The sequence below is a fragment of the Chiloscyllium punctatum genome, chromosome 17, assembly GCF_047496795.1.
Source record: "Chiloscyllium punctatum isolate Juve2018m chromosome 17, sChiPun1.3, whole genome shotgun sequence".
NCBI lineage: Eukaryota > Metazoa > Chordata > Chondrichthyes > Orectolobiformes > Hemiscylliidae > Chiloscyllium > Chiloscyllium punctatum.
This window is the reverse complement of record NC_092755.1, coordinates 47,553,321-47,571,793: the sequence shown is the minus strand read 5'-3', so window position 1 is coordinate 47,571,793 and position 18,473 is coordinate 47,553,321. Positions and strand designations below refer to the sequence as shown.

Below are 18,473 nucleotides of genomic sequence, written 5' to 3'. Positions count from 1 at the left end.
GGGATGTTCTGATTCTGTGCACTCCTTGCATTTGGCCTCCATGTGCTCCACTTGGTGATACTGAAAGTGGTGACATTTTCATGGAAGCTTTTTCTTCAGTTTGTGCATTCTTGGGCAAGCGATTCCCCTACATTGGTAGGGATTTTACATTTGTTTGTAGCATTTCCTTTACCCTCCTAGTGATCATTTATCACTGTGAAGCTCAGACCAGACCTCCATGTAGATAATATGGCCCACCCACCACAGTGAGTTGTGTTTACATTGGCCTGGGAGAGAATGCTTATGTTGGTGCACCTATTTTTAGATTAGATTAGATTCCCTACAGTACAGCCCAACCAATCCACAACGATCCTCCAAAGAGTAACCCACCCAGACCCATTCCCCTACCTCATATTTACGCCTGACTAATGTGGGAGGAAACAAGAGCACCCCAAGGAAATCCATGCAGACATGAGGAGAATGTGCATACTCCACACAGACATTTGCCCAAGGCGGTAACCGAAACCAGACTCCTGGTGCTCTGAGGGTGCAGTGCTAACCACTGAGCCACCATCCCACCCCAGTGGATTTTCAGGATTTTGTGAAGGCAGCACTGGTGATAATTCTTCAGTGATTTGCGATATCTACTATGTATGGTCTATGTTTCTGATGTACGTAGGAGGGGGGGTAACATAGCTGCGCTATAGAGCATGAGCTTGGGAGCTGGATTTGAGGTCCTGGACTTCAATATTCTGTTCCTCAGGTTGCAATGGTGCATTGGAGTCAATGTTTGATTTCATTGACAATGTCTGCTTGGACGAAGAGGAAGCTCCTAGACTATGGGATGTGATCCACATTGTCCCGAAGCACGCTGTGCATTATGTGTACCTGATTGAGAACCCCTTGGGAAAGCTGATTTGCCCAGACATCTCATGGCTGATATGTTGTTGTCTCCACTCCACTTTCCTGTATGTCCCACAGAGCCCTTGCCTGCATTACCAAAAATCTATCCAATATTGCCTTGACTAAATTCAGTGGCACAGGACTTTGTGGGGAAAGAAATTCCACAGGGAGAGGAGTCAGTGGTTGAGGAGAAAGAAGCATTAACAATATCAACTGATATGGGTTATGACATGTGAGATGAGTTAAACTTAATCATCCAGGATGATGTGTTGCATTGAATGTTCCATTTGGCTGCCCTTTTCAATGGACAGCCTCTGAAAAACACTCAGCCACCCACTTCCGGTATCACTGTCAATCAAACCAAAAAATTGAATGAGATTGACCTGATGACGTTGCCCATCCGGCCCCACCTCCTCCACTCTGATTGGTTCCGTTATCCAAAATATAGTCGTCAATCCTGGACGCTTAAGGGTCCTTTCCCTTTTGAGGAAGAGAGGGGGGTCTTCACCAAATTATTAAAAGCGTTATCGAATACTTTTTTTAAAAATAAGTGTGGATTTTTTTGTGTACTAATTGATTTTTTTTTGTTTTGATTGTGGGGGCAGGCAGGCGGTTGGTCTGTACATCCGGGTGTGTGAAGCGGCTGTTACCGGGCTTCAGGGAGGTAGGCCGGTCCCGTCGGCTCCGGCTCAGGCCCGAGCGGGAGAGGCGACTAGCGAGGGGCCGAGTGCCCGTATCCCCCCCCCTCCCTTCTCCCCGGGACGGAGCCTGCGCTTGGCCTCCTACCTTCGGGAGTTGGTCTGTGGGGTGGCGCTGGGGTTTGAACCCCCTCCAGTGCCCGGCGCGGGTGGGCCGCTCTCCCTCCCTCGTTTAAGTCTCTCCGCTCGGCCCGGGCCTGGTGACCGGCGGGGCAGCCGGGGACACCCTCTCTTCCCCACTTCCCCTCACCCGGCAAACTTCCTCAGCCAGAGGCCTGACCTGTCAGCTCCGGGGTCTCTGTCTTGTCAGGTGTGTATATTATCTAACCCCGGTCTTTGTGGTGTGTGTGTGTGTGAAACAAGCCTATCGCTTATATCGTGTTTTGCTCATAGCTTCCCGCGACTTCAAATGAAATAGCCGGCTATTCGGTCCTCGTGTGCCTTGGCTGTGGGAGAGTGGGGCTAATTGTTCTGTTTCTTAAAGTTGGTTTATTCCTAAACTGGAAAATGTCTAGGGGAGGACTGGCTGCAGTTGCTTCTGGCCATTGGGCGAACAGAGAACCTGTGTCATTGCTCGTTGAATGTCTGTGCGGTGCCATAGCGTAACACTACTGTCGCAACAGTAGTTGGTGGAATTGAATCTTCTTTTTTTCGTTTTGTAGCTTTTTGTGTTCCGAGCTGTTTTAACCTGGGCTCTTTTTTTTAAATTGCAATAGCTTTAAGTGCTCAATTGACTCGAGTTTGAAGCTTTTGTGTTTGTGATTTGAAGGTATGTTCACGAGCCCTATGGCAGCCATGGATAAAAAAGAATGGATTGAAGAAAATGGAGAACCATTAGCTAATGCACCAAAAATCTGGGTAATGAAGAAACCATATCGATATTCAAAGGTATGTAATGTGGGGATAGCTAGGACTAATATTTAAAACAAATAACATGGGGTTGACATGGTTGATATTTTTTTAACTTGGCTTTAGGTCTCAAAACCTGCAAGATCAGGTTGCTAGATCATGACTAAAAGACAATGTTCTTTTCAAGAATTCGTCTGTGACTGTCTCCAGCTGTTGTGTAATTAGTCCTAACTTAATCCAGCTGAGTGGAATTGAATTTGTTAATTCAGTAGCCATTGACCAGAGTTTTGTGGTTTGACTCAAGATTTTGTGATGTGATGTCACAAAGCTGCAGTCATTGGTCCAATGTGATCTGTAAAAGTAATGTAGCATGACCTCTAGTTTTTGACACTTATCTATCCTCATCTTCCATAACTTTCTACCTATGATCTTTGAGTACTGCTGGTTAGACATTCGAGAAATAGTCTGTGGGAAGCAGCCTCTTTTGATCTGTTGTAGTTTGTGTGCTGTTAGGTAGGTTCTCCTGGATTTTGACAAGTGGTGTTAAAATAGATGAGAAGTAACTACAGCTACTTCTAGTCATCGGATTTATTGATTTGTAAGACTAGTTTGTCATAATGAGCTTGTTGAGCATCCAATGCTTTGGAATATGTTTACTTTGCAACTATGTTTGCATGGAGCAGAATGGCTTAAGATTTTAAATGTAAATAATACTTGTGGGGTATTTGTTATCTAAATAAGTTGGAGAGTTGCTTTATGAAGATAATTAAGCATTTCAGAAATGGGAATCCTTTTATGTTAATCCATTTAAAATTTTCTAGGTAGGAGAATGTATTGGCAAATGTAGAAAAATATTGATTTGTTGGCTTGAAGCTAAAGTGTCTGAGAATTTCTCAAAAGCTGATGAGTTTAATTGTCACTAGAAACCTTCTTTTTATAAATCCACCTGAATAGTTCAAGTTGTGTGGCTTAACTACTAAGTGTTTTAAGTAGCTGATTTGTTGGAGACTCTAGTATTTTATTTTTAATGATACTAAATATGAATTTGTATTTGACTTGTCTTTAGGATGATTTGGATTTTAATGTTTTGGCTTGTGGTATGAAAAGTAAGATGCTTTTTATACATGAGAATTTGAATGCACTGTTAAATGCCAGTTTCAGTTTATATTGATATGCCATTCTAAAGTAGGGACAGTTTCATGTTTTGGAATTGCCCTTTTGACCTAGCTTTCATGTTCACAGCTGCTTTTTGTAAGGCTTTGTTGCATTTCCTGGTTTTATGGACTAGACCACATTCCTTTCTCCATCCCTCTATATCTCTGAGAGAGAGTGTAGACTTCAATTCCTTAAAGGAAAGTGTAAAGCACTGTTCCAGATGTCATGTGATTTTGTATGCTACTAGACTTTAAACACAACACACTCTTCATTGTTAATATACAAACAAAAGATGAATTGGCAAAACTTTACCTCTTGAAATACTTGTTGAACTACTACTCAGCTGTTCCAATATAGTAGCAATCCATAAATACACCCTTGGCAAAGGCACATTGAGCAAAAGAGATTTTCCTCCCATACGATCTCCCTTCTAGTCCAGGGGAAAGGACACAAACAATCTTGCAGCAGAGAGAACTCCAGTGTTTTTTTACTGCAGCAGAGAGCTGCATCTAGCAGCTTCAATTCTAAAACCTCAACTGAAAGCAAACCCAAAAGCTGGGTAAGTGAGCCTGACTCCACCTACTCGTGCTGCTTTTGTCTTTAAACAATACTTTGAGCTCACAGCTGTTTGCCCAGTGCTTCTGAACCAGACACTGGTGTTGCTGTGGCAATATCTCAAAGATAACCAGGACAATAAATCTCTCAAGCACAGTACTGTCCCACCTCTTCCAAGAACATCCTTTCTTGGATAAAGGAGACTAACACTGCATACCATATTCCAGGTGTGACTTTCCAATGCCATATACAAATTGCAGCAACACATCCTTTTGTTTCAGCAGTCATTGAATGAAAGAGTGTTTTTCTTGAGATTTGAGATTGATTTTTGGAGTTAGAATGGAGGATCTAAGATTGACCAATAACATTGAACAGGACTAGACAAGTTAGATGCAGGAAGAATGTTCTTGATGCTGACTAAGTCTAGAACCAGAGTTCATAATGAATGGTGAGATGAGAACTTTTTTTACTCAGTGGTAAGCCTGTGAAATTGTCTACCATCACGTGTGCAAAATTCTTGCAGCAGGGTGTATATAATAGCTCTTGTAGCTAAAGATATTAAAGAATATGGGGAGAGGGCAAGATAAGGGTGTATTGAGCTTGATATTGAATGGTGTGACTGTGCAGGAATGGGCTCCTTGAGTACAATCTTCAAAATATAGTTTGCATCTAGGCTGACCCAACATCCCCATATGCCCAACGTCCCACATGTCTTTACTCTTTGGTAGTGCATCTTATTCTTGGCCCCTCTGGCTTGAGATTGCCCAAGCCCCCACCCATTATTAAGGGTTTAGTTGCATCACCATTGGAATGACTTTTGTTCCAATGACATGTTTTCTTGAATTGCAGTTGTCATGTGTACCAAGGCACAGTGCAAAATTTTGTCTTGCGAGCAGCACGAGCAGATCACCTATCTAAATAGCATAGATAGGTAAACAGTGGCAAAAACATTGGTGTAGGTGAATGTTAAGAGTTTAAGTCCATTCAATATTCTAACAGGGTAGAAACATTTTGAAACTAGCTGTGTTCAGGCTTCTGTACCTTTTGCCCAACGGTAAAGGTTGTAGAAAAGCATTGCCAGGGTGGGATGGATCTTTGAAAATGCTGGTGGCCTTTCCTTGACAGCGGGCCTGGTAGGTGGTTTTTGTAAATGGGAGGTTGGGCTTTGCGATTCTGTCTGAGCCAAGTTCACCACTCTAATAGTCTTCGATGCTGAATGGCACAGTTACCATACCAGGTAGTGATACATCTAGACAAATTTCCTCTTTTTTTTTTCGCCTGAGGAAGAAATGTTGTTGTCGGGCCTTTTGTAACCAGTGTCCACGTGAAGGTGCCAAGAAAGCTTGTGGAAGACCACTCCCAGGAACTTGACACTCCACTCATTCCACTTCTGTGTGCTTTTAATGTCTAGGGGGGCATGAGTAACATCCTGTTGACAGTCATTAATAAGTTCCTCAGTTTGCCGGCATTGAGAGCTAGGTTGTTCTCCTGGGACCATTTTTTCCCAGGTTTTCCACCTCCCGTCTGTAGACTTTCACCACTGAGATTTGGCTGACTGTGGTGGTGTCATCAGTGAACTTGTAAATGGCATTAGTCTGGTATTTGATGCAGTCATGGGTGTACATTAGGGGGTGGAGTAAGCGCCCCTGGGAGGCTCCAGTGTTAGTGCCGATGAAATATTGTCTCCAATCTTCACTGAGGCCTGTTCCTCAGGAAACTGAGGATCCAGTCCCACAGAGTGGGACTTCTTCTGAGATACGAAGTTTTGTGATCAGTCTTGAGGGGACAGTGAATAGGATTTTTACATAGCTGTTCTTGATGTCAAGGTGTTCTAGGGAGGAGTGAAGGGCAACTGATATCACATCTGACATGGGTCTGTTGGTCTGATAGGCAAATGAGTGGGTGAAAAGTAGTGGGGAGGTTGGAATTGATTAATGCCATGACCAGCCTTTCAAAGCACTTCATGGCCACTGGGTGGTAGTCAGTGAGACATGTTGCATGAACCTTAGACACAAGGATGATGTTGGCCCTCTTGAAGCAGGCAGGGACAGTGGCCTGCTGCAGGGAGAGGTTGAAGATGTCCGAGAAGACCTCTGTCAGTTGATCTGTGCATGCTGAGTGCACAGCCTGGTACTCTGTCTGGTCCCATCACCTTCCTTGGATTCACATGAAGGAAAACTGATCTGACATCTGTGACTATTGGGATAGATTTGTCAGGACTTGCTGGTTTAGGTGTTACCTCTTGACAGAAATTCTACTCCGAGCATAGAAGATGTTGAGAAGATCTGGGAGGGATGTGTCATCTGCTATCTTGCACGTTCTCTTTTTAGAACCTGTGATGTTGTTCAGCCCTTGCCATAGTCACTAGGTGTCTGTCTGGGTCTCTAGTTTGGATCCGTATTGTATGTCCTGATTCATCCAGGGTTTCCTGTTGTAGAACACCCAGATTGGCTTCCTGACAGTCAGTCATTCTCTTGATTGACTATATTCGTATTGTCCTTTTTTTTTATATGGGTTTGTAGAATGGGAATTGAACTTTGCTATGAGATGAGTTGGACCATTTGTGAAATTGTCATCCCACTTCCCTGCTTTGTTGCCTGGGTCTAGAATGGTTTGGTTTGTTTTTCAAACACTTATGCAAATATCCCCTTGTTAGAATCTACATCAGATTGTCCTCTGCAATAAAACTGTATGGCTGTACCACCTCTCCCTTGGTTAGAGTCATAGAGATGTACAGCATGGAAACGGACCCTTTGGTCCCACTTGTCCAACCAGATATCCCAACCCAATCTAGTCCCACCTGCCAGCACCCGGCCCATATCCCTCTAAACCCTTCCTATTCATATACCCATCCAGTTGCTTCAATGTTGCAATTGTACCAGCCTCCATATCCTCTGGAAGCTCATTCCATACACATACCACCCTCTGCTTGGAAAAAATTATATCTTTATATCTTTCCTCTCTCACCCTAAACCTATGTCCTCTAGTTCTGGACACCCTGACCCCAGGGAAAAGACTTTGTCTATTTATCCTATCCATGCCCTTCATAATTTCTTAAACCTCTGAGGTCACCCCTTAGCCTCCGACACTCCAGGGAAAAGAGCCCCAGCCTGTCCAGCCTCTCCCTGTAGCTCAGATCCTCCAACCCTGGCAACATCCTTGTAAATCTTTTCTGAACCCTTTCAAGCTTCACAACATCTTTCCGATAGGAAGGAGACCAGAATTGCACATATTCCAACAGCAGCCTAATCAATGTCCTGTATAGATGCAACCTGACCTCCCAACTCATGTACTCAATACTCTGACCAAGGAAGGAAAGCAGACCAAATGCCACCTTCACTATTCTATCTACCTGTGACTCCACTTTCAAGGAGCTATGGACCTGCACTCCAAGGTCTTTGTTCAGCAACACTCTGTAGGACCTTACCAGCAAGTATTTAACTTCTGCTAAGATTTGCTTTCCCAAAATGCAGCACCTCTGATTTATCTGAATTAAACTCTATCTGCCACTTCTCAGCCCATTGGTCCATCTGGTCCAGATCCTGTTGTAATCTGAGGTAACCTTCTTCGCTGTCCACTACACCTCCAACTTTGGTGTCATCTACAAACTTACTAACTGTACCTCTTATGCTCGCATCCAAATCATTTATGTAAATGACAAAAAGTAGAGAACCCAGCACCGATCCTTGTGGCCATCCACTGGTTTTCCAGTCTGAAAAACAACCCTCCACAACCAGCCTCTGTCTTCTACCTTTGAGCCAGTCCTGTATCCAAATGGCTAGTTCTCCCTGTATTCCGTGAGATCTAACCTTGCTAATCAGTCTCCCATGGGGAACCTCGTCAAATACCTTATTGAAGTCCATATAGATCACATCTACTGCTCTGTCCTCCTCAATCCTCTTTGCTGCTTCAAAAATCTCAATCAAGTTTGTGAGACATGATTTTCCACGCACAAAGCCATGTTGACTATCCATAATCGGTCCTTGCCTTTCCAAATACATGTACATCCTGTCCCTCAGGATTCCCTCCAACATGCCCACCACTGTCAGGCTCACTAGTCTATAGCTCCCTGGCTTGGCCTTACCACCTTCTGAAACAGTGGCACCACGTTAGCCAACCTCCAGTCTTCTGGCACCTCACCTGTGACTATCGATGATACAAATCTCAGCAGGAGGCCCAGCAATCACTTCTGTAGCTTCCCACAGAGTTCTAGGGATGATTGCTTATATTGGAGAGCAATGTTCCTCATCCTGATCATAGTTCAATATATATCCCCCTCCCTTCAATGTGTTCTGTCTCAACTAGTTTAACACTGTCACTGCTGTGCTGATGGCATTCTTATGTTTTGTTTTATTAATACCTTAACACAATCTACCAGAATTTGCATTGGCCTCATCGGCTCTTGTATCAGATATAAAGCACAGAAACATGCCAACCAGATATTCCAACCCAATCTAGTCCATCAGCCAGCACCTGGCCCATATCCCTCTAAACCCTTCTTATTCATGTACCCATCCAGATTACTTTTTAAAAATTTAATTGCATCAGCCTCCACCACTACCATTCCATACATGTACCACCCTCTGTGTGGAATAAGCTGCCTCTGAGTCTCTTATCTTTTTGTTTTACCCACCCTAAACCTATGCCCTCCAGTTCTTGGACCCCCCCACTTTGTCTATTTATCTTATCTATACCCCCTCATGATTTTATAAACCTGAGGTCACCTCTCAGCTTCTGCCACTCCAGGGAAAACAGCCCCAGCCTGTTCAGCCTCTCCCTGTCACTCAAATCCTCCACCCTGGTAACATCCTTAGAAATCTCTTCTGAACCCTTTCAAGTTTCACAACATCCTTCTGATAGGAAGGAGACCAGAATTGCATGCAAAATTCCAAAAGTGGCCGAACCAACATCCTGTACAGCTGCAACATGGCCTCCTAACTCCTGTGCTCAGTACTCTGATCAATAAATGAAAGCGCACCAAATGTTTTCTTCACTATCCTATCTATCTGTGACTCTACTTTTCAAGGACCTATGAACATGCACTCCAAGGTCTCTGTTCAGCAACACTTCTGGGGACCTTACCATTAAGTGTATAAGTCTTGCTAAGTTTTGCTTTCCCAAAATGCAGCACCTCTCATTTTATCTAAATTAAACTCAATCTGCCACTTCTCAGCCCATCTGATCAAGGGCCTGTTGTACTGAGTTAACCATCTTTGCTATTCGCTATCCCTCCAATTTTGGTGTCATCTGCAAACTTACTAACTATACTCTTCTTGTTTACATCCAAATCATTTATATAACTGACCAAAAGTAGTGACCTAGCACTGATCCTTTTGGCACTTAACATCTGCTTTAAATTAAGCTATGAAAATGTGTAGTTGTTTGCAGCTCAAACCATTCAGCCAATCATATCAAAAATAGCTTTCAGCAGAGCCCTCCCATTTCTTAGAGCTTTGTGGCTTTATCTGTAAGTGCTATCTAAGTTCATCTTGAAACTGTTAATTCCATTTCCTCCACCCCTCTAGGCAGCAAGTTCCAAGTCTGTGCCACTTGCTATGTGAAATCCCTTTACTGTCCCTTGTCTGGAACTGTTCACTTGTCTATCATAAAATGATAGACCTTTCCTACGTGTGCATCTCTTGCAAACATCCCAAAAACTAAAAGCTAAAAAGAACTAATGGTTAATCGACTCTGCAAGCTTGCCAAATACCCTAACTTGCTAACGTGTAGCATTCAGAACTGAGTGACTTGTAACTTAGCCAGGACTTTGTTAATGCTCAGCGGCACAGTGGTTAGCACTGCTGCCTCACAGTGCCAGAGACCCGGGTTCAATTCCCGCCTCAGGTGACTGACTGTGTGGAGTTTGCACATTCTCCCCGTGTCTGCGTGGGTTTCCTCCGGGTGCTCAGGTTTCCTCCCACAGTCCAAAGATGTGCAGGTTAAGTGAATTGGCCATGCTAAATTGCCCGTAGTGTTTGGGTGGGTTCCGCTTCAGCAGGGCGGTGTGGACTTGTTGGGCCGAAGGGCCTGTAAAGCAGCATACTGTTGAGCTGAAAATATTTAAATACAAACTATTGAAAATCTGATCTGTGGAGAGCTAACTAGCTGACTTGAGCCTGATGTGACTCATCAGAATGCATAACCTCTCTGCTTTTGTAGTCCAAAAATCATTTTAGTCCAAGATTTCTCTTGGGCCACTCAAGCAGATTGCACATGCCTCTCCCCTGATCCTGCTCACCGCATTCTTGTTTGTCATGTAAAAATTCTTCTGGTTCTATTCACATGGATACCAACATGTTTCCTAATTGCGATTCCTCTGGGTACCTTGAGTGGAAATATCTGAACAGCTTTGGAGGTTGAGGCATGGGTCTCTGTTCTTGGCAACTTTTTCCATTTGAAGAAGGGAAAAGAAAACTTCTGAAGTATAAATTTCAATGGTTGGGGGAGGTGGTAATCAAGCAAATAAATGAGCTCAAAAGGCCAAATTTCACTAATGTAGTTAATTCTATACCCACTTTTAAAAATGTTGCTCATCTCAAACGAATAATTGGATCCAAGCAGTGGTGAATTGTTGTATAATTTGACTCCTAACTGTTTTGTTAGTGTCCCAAGTGCAAAGCAGATTGGAAAATTTGTTAATTGAAACAACTTGAGCATTTCTATGGCCAGTAGCTGAACTAATGCCTAGGAAACAATCTAACTGATCAAACAATTGAGTGACATTCTTCTTTGGTTAGAAAAGCATAGTTAATCAGTCTCCAAGTTTGAGCTATTACTGCAGATGCTGGAGACTAGATTTGTGTGTAGCACAGCAGGTCAGGCAGCATCTGAGGAGCAGGAGAGTTGACGTTTTGGGCTTATGACTGGATTGCTGCCTTTGTTGCTCCTCCAATGTTGCCTGACCTGTTGTGCTTTCACTTTTGAGCTTCCTTTGGACTCAAACATTTTTTTTGTTTCTCTGGACAAAGTTACAACTGTTTATGCACCTGTTTAGATTCTAGATCTACAATTGGGTGGATGGCCTCTAGTGAACTGTAAGTAGGTGCTTCATTAGCAGTGATTGGGCTGACGTTCAGGGGAGTAAATACAACACTCTTGCTCAAAACTAGCAGCTAATGGTGTTGGATTGGTAGTCTCCCTCTGAAGGATATGTTTTGAGTGTCAGGCCCTGCAAATCATTGATTTGAATTAAAAACTTCCAGACAGTGAAGTTGTGCTGTAGACAGCTAATTAGCTCTGCTAAATGGGCCATGTAGTACATGTTGCCTTGGAGATGAGTTTTGAGGGAAAATGTCCATCGGAAACAATTACAGGATCCAGTTGGAAAGTTTTCTTGAATTACTGTTGGCACTTGCAGAGCTGACTGAGTGTGACAATGCTATTGTTGATCATTGTGTGTGTTGGTGAGTTTTTCAGGGAGGTGGTGATTAGTATCTAACTTTCTTTTTATATTTTTGTCCTAATTTGATATTGAGATGTCTTTCAATAAACTTTCATTGCTGTTTCAGATTTGTAGGGTTTGACTAAGCACTTGCTGTTTGGAAGTATAAATCTCATGAGAACAACCAGCAACCTAGGTGTGGTATAGTAGACTCACTCATTACCAGTATTCCAATCGATTGGACCTACGGATGGAGAACCCTTTGTAGTGAGCATTCTTGTAAGAAATGTTAATGCCATACTGAGAGAAAATAACAAAGTTACTTGAGTATTAGGCAATTGTTGGACCTTTATTTCAGGTCTTCAATAGACAGGAGTTTTGAGTTCTGAGTTGGGCAATGCCCCACGTGTGTTGTGGGAATGGAATTCGTATTAGTTTTAGAAAGGCTTCACTTGCAGGGCATGTTTGTAGGTTTTTTAAATGGATTTTTTTTTTATTTCTTTCTCCTTCTTTTTCTTTCTCCCCCCCCCATTAAACTTCAGACCACAGTCTGGATGCTGTTGATTACAATTTGAAATAATGGGTGTGTCATGCCGTTATCTTATGCCAGGCCAAAGTGTATGCAGTTTAACTTTTCCAAGCAAATGCTAATATTCCTGGTTTGTTCAACCTCTGCATGTTAGACTGTCCAAAAAAAGCCAAGATCTTTTTGAGCAAGGTTCCAAACTTGTGTTTTGAACAATGCAGCTGCCAGAGCAGATGTGAATTTATCAGCGATCCATTGGGTGCATCTAAACTCCTTGCTGAAGTAGGTCCAACATCCACAATTGTTTTTAGTCACTAGTTCACTGTTGAATGGGATAAAGGTAATTTTAATCCAGCTCACTAAATTGGAGGTATTTCAAGTTTTAATGTATTTTGCTATGTTTCAACCAATTTGAGTCTGCCACTAGACACAATGGTGCAGAATGGAGAGCAATTCTGATTCAGGGTGTGAGGTATTGGGTTTTGGCCATATAGCATGGTAACAAGAAGTAGGAATTTCCATTTGGGAAGGAATGAAGGTGACACTACCAGCAAAAGCTGTCAGCGCACGTGTTGGTCACCTAACCACTTTGAGTCTGCTCTGCTGTTCTAGGTTAATGGTTGATTATCTTTGCACCAAAGTCATGGGGTGGCATGGTGGCTCTTTAGCACTGGCACCTCACCGTGCCAGGTACAGAGTTTGATTCCCACCTTGGGTAACTGTTTACCTGTGTGGAGTTTGCACACTAGGCTTTGTCCCACAGTCCAAAGATATGCAAGTTAGGTAAATTGGCCATCCTAAATTTTCCCTAGTGTTCAGGGATGTGCAGGTGAAGTGCATTCCAAAATAAAAGGGTCAGGGAATGGGTCTAGGTGCATTACTTTTCGGAGGATTGATATGGACTTGTTGGGCTGAAGGGACTTTTCCACACTATAGGGATTCTTTAAATTCTTTTCTCACATCCCTTGATGCCATTGGTAATTGGATCACGTTCAAATGGTGAACTGAGATAATTAGATTTCTCAGTCTCCTGGGGTAGAAAATTTCCAAGTTTCACCACCTTCTGAAGTTGATCCTGATGTGTCTGTAATAGCTTGTCTTTTAGTCTGAGATTGTCCTGAGTCCACAAGAATGGTGTAGGACGAATACTTTTCCATGTCAACTCTTGTCTATTCCTTGAAGTGTGTTTATTAACTAACTCTTTCTGCTAAACTCCTGAGAATACAGGTGCAGAATGCTCAATCTCTTCTCCAAGGGACCATGGAATCATATGGTGAACCTTCATTTGCATTCCTTCTGTGACGTAATATCATTGCTTTTGAAAGGTCGCAGAACTGCACATGACACTTGGTATCAGGCTCTCTTGTTAAATACAAATGAAGTAAAACTCCATTGCCTATACTTGGCTAGTGTGTACATTCCAAAGTAGTTTGCTTTTCATTAAGCATGTATTGAGACAATATAAAATTTATTTTGAGCACTTTTCTTGCAGGAAAAATTACTAGAAATCAAAGACTACCCGTATGCCAAGCAGAGACCTGCATGCCTTCTGGAAAAATATGACAGGTAAACTTTCAAATATTAGCTCTTCAATAATTGTTGGTTAGTGGATTCTAAAGCATTTCAGGCTGCAATGTGACATTTGAGCAATACCATTTAGTTTGAAATTGTATTATAAACATAGCTGGTTCTTAAACTGACTTGGCTTTCAAAAATTTTTAAAATAATACTGTTAGCAAAACTTTTTAAATAGTTTGAAGATGCCCAACTCCTCTGAAGTGAGGAATAAAAACACCTTCACAAATACTTCAGAAAGTTTGCTATAGTTGCATGAAGATGTAATCCAATTTTGTCCACCATTTATATAGCCAACAAAGTAGAGCCCTTTGTCAAGCTGCACAGCAATAAATAACCTAATGTTTTCTTCGTGACTTTGAGACAGACCAATGTTTTAGTCTCACCATTATTTAATGGTCAGCATGTTGGGATTTTTATTTTAAAAGTCAAACCTGTTTCATTTTTCTTTAGTGAAGTATCACCTGGGAGTTCATTGTAAATCCTGGTATTTGTTTAACAAATGAGTCAACCAGCTTGGGTGGTTTCTTTTAAGAATACTTTGTGCCCAAGCTGCAGTTTCATTGTCAATTCTGGGCAAGACACTTCCCAACAAATGTTGGCCCTTGAAGGGCATGCAGAGGAAAAGCCAAGATTAGAGCTGAGTTAATGAATTTACCTTCTATGGCAAGTTTGAGCAGCTGGATTTCTTCAAGCAGTATGTTATGGGGAGATGGGCTAATAAATGTTGAAGTAAATGGGTCTTGAAGAAGTAAGCAAGGCTTTGAAGTGGCAGTCATTAGTTAGTAACAAAGTCAGATGTACAGCACAAACACACCCTTCAGTCCAACTTGTCCATGCTGACCAGATAGGATTGGATTAAATTTAGGCTATTTGCCAGCACTTGGCTCATCCCTCCAACATTCCTATTCATATACTCATCCAGATGCCTTTTAAATGCTGTAATTGTGCCAGCCGCCTCCACTTTGGCAGCTCATTCCATACACACTGCATGAAAAATTGCCCGTTTTGTCCCTTCTCACCTTAAACCCACCTTTTGGACTCCCTGACCCCAACCCCCCAGGGAAAATACTTTGTCTATTCACCCTATCCATGCTTCCTTTTGGTAGGGAGACCAGAATTGCACACAGTATTCCAAAAGTGGCCTAATCAATGTCCTGTCTATCTGCAACATGACCTCCCAACTCTTATTCTTGATGCTCTGATCAATAAAGGAAAGCATATCAAATGCTGCTTTCACTATCCTATCTACCTACAACTCTATATTTTGAAGGAACTACAAACCTGCACTCCAAGGTCTTTGTTCAAAAACATTCCTCATGACCTTGCCATTGTGTATAAGTCCTGCCCTGATTTACCTTTCCAAAATGTAGCACCTCTCATTTACCTAATATTAAACTCCATCTGTGACATTTGCTCTGGACATGGAAGATAAGGAGAAACTGGTGTCCTGCTTTGTGGACTGTCATCTGGAGGTCCTGATGGACAAGGTAGTGCAGAGGAGGGATGCCCTCTTCCCCCAAGAGCACCAGTCTCTGCCAGCCTGGTCTAAGGTTGCCAGCTTGATCAGTACGGTTTCCATGGTTGAGGAATACTCCAATACCACCAAGGACAGTGACCTTCTGCACTCCAAGGGTTGGTGCCACAATATTCTCTCTGCTGCACTAAATTGACTCTGCCATTGCATCTGGCTCATTGTTCTACCATGCTCAAATTGCTAGCAATGTCTGACCAGCTTTCATACCCAATACACTCAACTTGCCTCCACAGCCTTCTGTGGCAAAGAGCTCCACAGCTTCCCCAGCCTCTGGCTGAAAACAAATTTTGTCTTTTTTTTTAAATGGTGGTCCTTTCACTCTGAGGCTGTGCCCTTGGGTCCTAGTCTCTTCTACTAGAGGAAACATCTTCTCATGTCCACACTATCCAGGCCTCTCCGTATTCTGAAAGCCCCCACTCATCCCTCAAAACGTCAGAGTACAGACCTGGATTCCTCAACCACTCTACATTTGACAAGCCCTTTTTCCCTGGGATCATTCTTGTAAACCTCCTACAAAGCTGTCACATTCTTCCTCAATATGTGGTTCAAAACCACACTCAATATTCCATATATGGTCTGGCCAAAGTCTTTTGCAGCCTCAGCAGTACATCGTCTTTGTATTCTAGCCCTCTTTGAAATGAATGCTAACATTGCAGTTTGCTTTGGAATACGATATTTAATTCTGGTCATACTGTAGGAAATATTTACAAGGATGTTGCCAGGATTGGATGGTTTGAGCTATAGGGAGAGCCTGAATTTTCCCTGGAGCTCAGAGGTGACCTAATAGAGGTTTATCAAATCATGAAGGGAATGGATGAGGTGAATGGTCTTTCCCCAGGGTAGTAGAGTCCAGAGCTAAAGGGCATAGGTTTAAGGTGAGGGGAAAGATTTAAAAGGGACGTAAGAGCAACCTTTTTCATGCAGAGAGTGGTGTGTGTATGCATTGAACTGCCAGAGGAAGTGGTGGAGGCTAGTACAATTACAACATTGAAGAGGTATATGAATACAAAGGGTTTAGAAGGATATGGGCCAAATGCTGGCAAATAGGATAGATTAATTTAGGATAAGTTAGAACATAGAACATAGAACAATACAGCGCAGAACAGGCCCTTCGGCCCACGATGTTGTGCCGAACTTCTATCCTAGATTAAGCACCCATCCATGTACCTATCCAAATGCCGCTTAAAGGTCGCCAATGAATCTGACTCTACCACTCCCTCGGGCAGCGCATTCCATGCCCCCACCACTCTCTGGGTAAAGAACCCACCCCTGACATCTCCCCTATACCTTCCACCCTTCACCTTAAATTTATGTCCCCTTGTAACACTCTGTTGTACCCGGGGGAAAAGTTTCTGACTGTCTACTCTATCTATTCCTCTGATCATCTTATAAACCTCTATCAAGTCACCCCTCATCCTTCGCCGTTCCAACGAGAAAAGGCCGAGAACTCTCAACCTATCCTCATACGACCTATTCTCCATTCCAGGCAACATCCTGGTAAATCTTCTCTGCACCCTCTCCAAAGCTTCCACATCTTTCCTAAAGTGAGGCGACCAGAACTGCACACAGTACTCCAAATGTGGCCTAACCAAAGTCCTGTACAGCTGCAACATCACCTCACGACTCTTGAATTCAATCCCTCCGCTAATGAACGATAATACTCCATAGGCCTTCTTACAAACTCTATCCACCTGAGTGGCAACCTTCAAAGATCTATGTACATAGACCCCAAGATCCCTCTGTTCCTCCACCTGACCAAGAACCCTACCATTAACCCTGTATTCCGCATTCTTATTTGTCCTTCCAAAATGGAGACCCTCACACTTGGCAGGGTTGAACTCCATCTGCCACTCCTCAGCCCAGCTCTGCATCATATCTAAGTCCCTCTGCAGCCGACAACAGCCCTCCTCACTGTCCACAACTCCACCTATCTTTGGACCAAAGGGTCTGTTCCCATGCTGTACATCTGACTCTGACCCACTGGTGCATTTTGATCAAGATTCCCTTGTACTGTGGTAACCTTAGCTGTCTACTTCACCAATTTTAGGGTCATCTGTAATCATACCTCCAATGTTTGCATCCAAATCATTTTTATATAAATGACAAAGTAGTGGACTCAGCACTGATCCTTGTGGCACACACTGGTCACAGGCCTCCAGTCTAAAAAGTGACCCTCTGCTACCCTCTGTCGTCTTCTACCTTTTGAGCCACTCCTGTATCTAAGTGGCTAGTTCTCTCTATTCCATGTTATTGAACCAGTCTACTATAGATCATGTCCACTGCTTGGCACTCATCAATCCTAAGTGTGTTGTAGTAAAAGTCAGGTTAGTGAGACACTATTTACCCCACAAAGCCATGTTGACTATCCAGAATCAGTCCTTGCCTTTCCAAATACATGTGAATCCTGTCCCTTAGGATTCCTTCCAACAACTAAACTACCACTGATTGTCATCAGACCTGTCTGTAGTTCCCTGGTCTTTCCTTGCCTCTTTTTAAAAATAGTGGCACAATGTTCGCCACCTCCAGTCTTTCTGCAGCTTTCAATGATACGAATATCTCAGCTGGAGGCCTGAGATCGCTTCCCACAGAGTTCTCGGGCACACCTGATTAGGTCCCTGGGATTTATCAATTTTTTTTGTTGTAAGACATTCAGCACCATCTCTGAAAATATAAACATTTTAAGATGTTGCTACTTATTTCTCAATGTTGTGTATCTTCCTACACAGTAAACGCTGCAAAATACTTGTTTAATGTCATCTTTATTTCCTGTGGTTCCATAATAGGCTGCTTTGCTGACCTTTTGAGGGACCCTATCATCTCTTGGTTAACTCGTTTTGTCCTTCGTGTATTCCTAAATCTTTTTTTGGATTCTCCTTAACCCTACTTGCCCAAGCTATCTCGTCCCTTTTTTTGGCCCTCATGATTTCCCTCAAGACTCCTACTGCCTTATACTCTTCTAAGAATTCACCCAATCTTTGTCTATATATGACATATGCTTTCTCTTATTTTCCCCTTGGCTAAAGCCTCAATTTCTCTTGTCATCCAGCATTATCCACGCCTTGCCTTTATCCCTAACAACAGGAATATATTATCCCTGGACTTTCGTTATCTCCTTTTTTTATTTTTAAAGGCTTCCCATTTTCTAGTCATCTCTTTACCTGCAAATATCTGCCACCAATCAGCTTTTGAAAGTTCTTGCCTAATACTGTCAATTGGCCTATCTCCAATTCAGAACTTCCACTTTTAGATCCAGTCTATCCTTTCCCATCACTGTTTTGAAATGAATAGAATTATGGTTGCTGGATCCAAAATGCT

At 42.8% G+C, this 18,473-nt stretch overlaps 1 protein-coding gene across 2 annotated transcripts in view; it reads left to right on the top strand.

Moving 5' to 3' along the window:
- Nucleotides 1-1,379: 1,379 nt before the first annotated feature.
- The window catches only part of eif4enif1 (eukaryotic translation initiation factor 4E nuclear import factor 1), a 55,698-nt gene continuing 38,604 nt past the window's right edge, over nt 1,380-18,473 (top strand). The window contains exons 1-3 of one of the 2 annotated variants that reach the window (XM_072587074.1): nt 1,380-1,890; nt 2,350-2,468; nt 13,539-13,612. In XM_072587074.1, coding sequence (XP_072443175.1) covers nt 2,352-2,468; nt 13,539-13,612 — 191 coding nt within the window. In that variant the 5' untranslated portion in view covers nt 1,380-1,890; nt 2,350-2,351. The remainder of the gene's footprint in view (nt 1,891-2,349; nt 2,469-13,538; nt 13,613-18,473) is intronic. The other variant, XM_072587075.1, reaches the window with a different exon arrangement.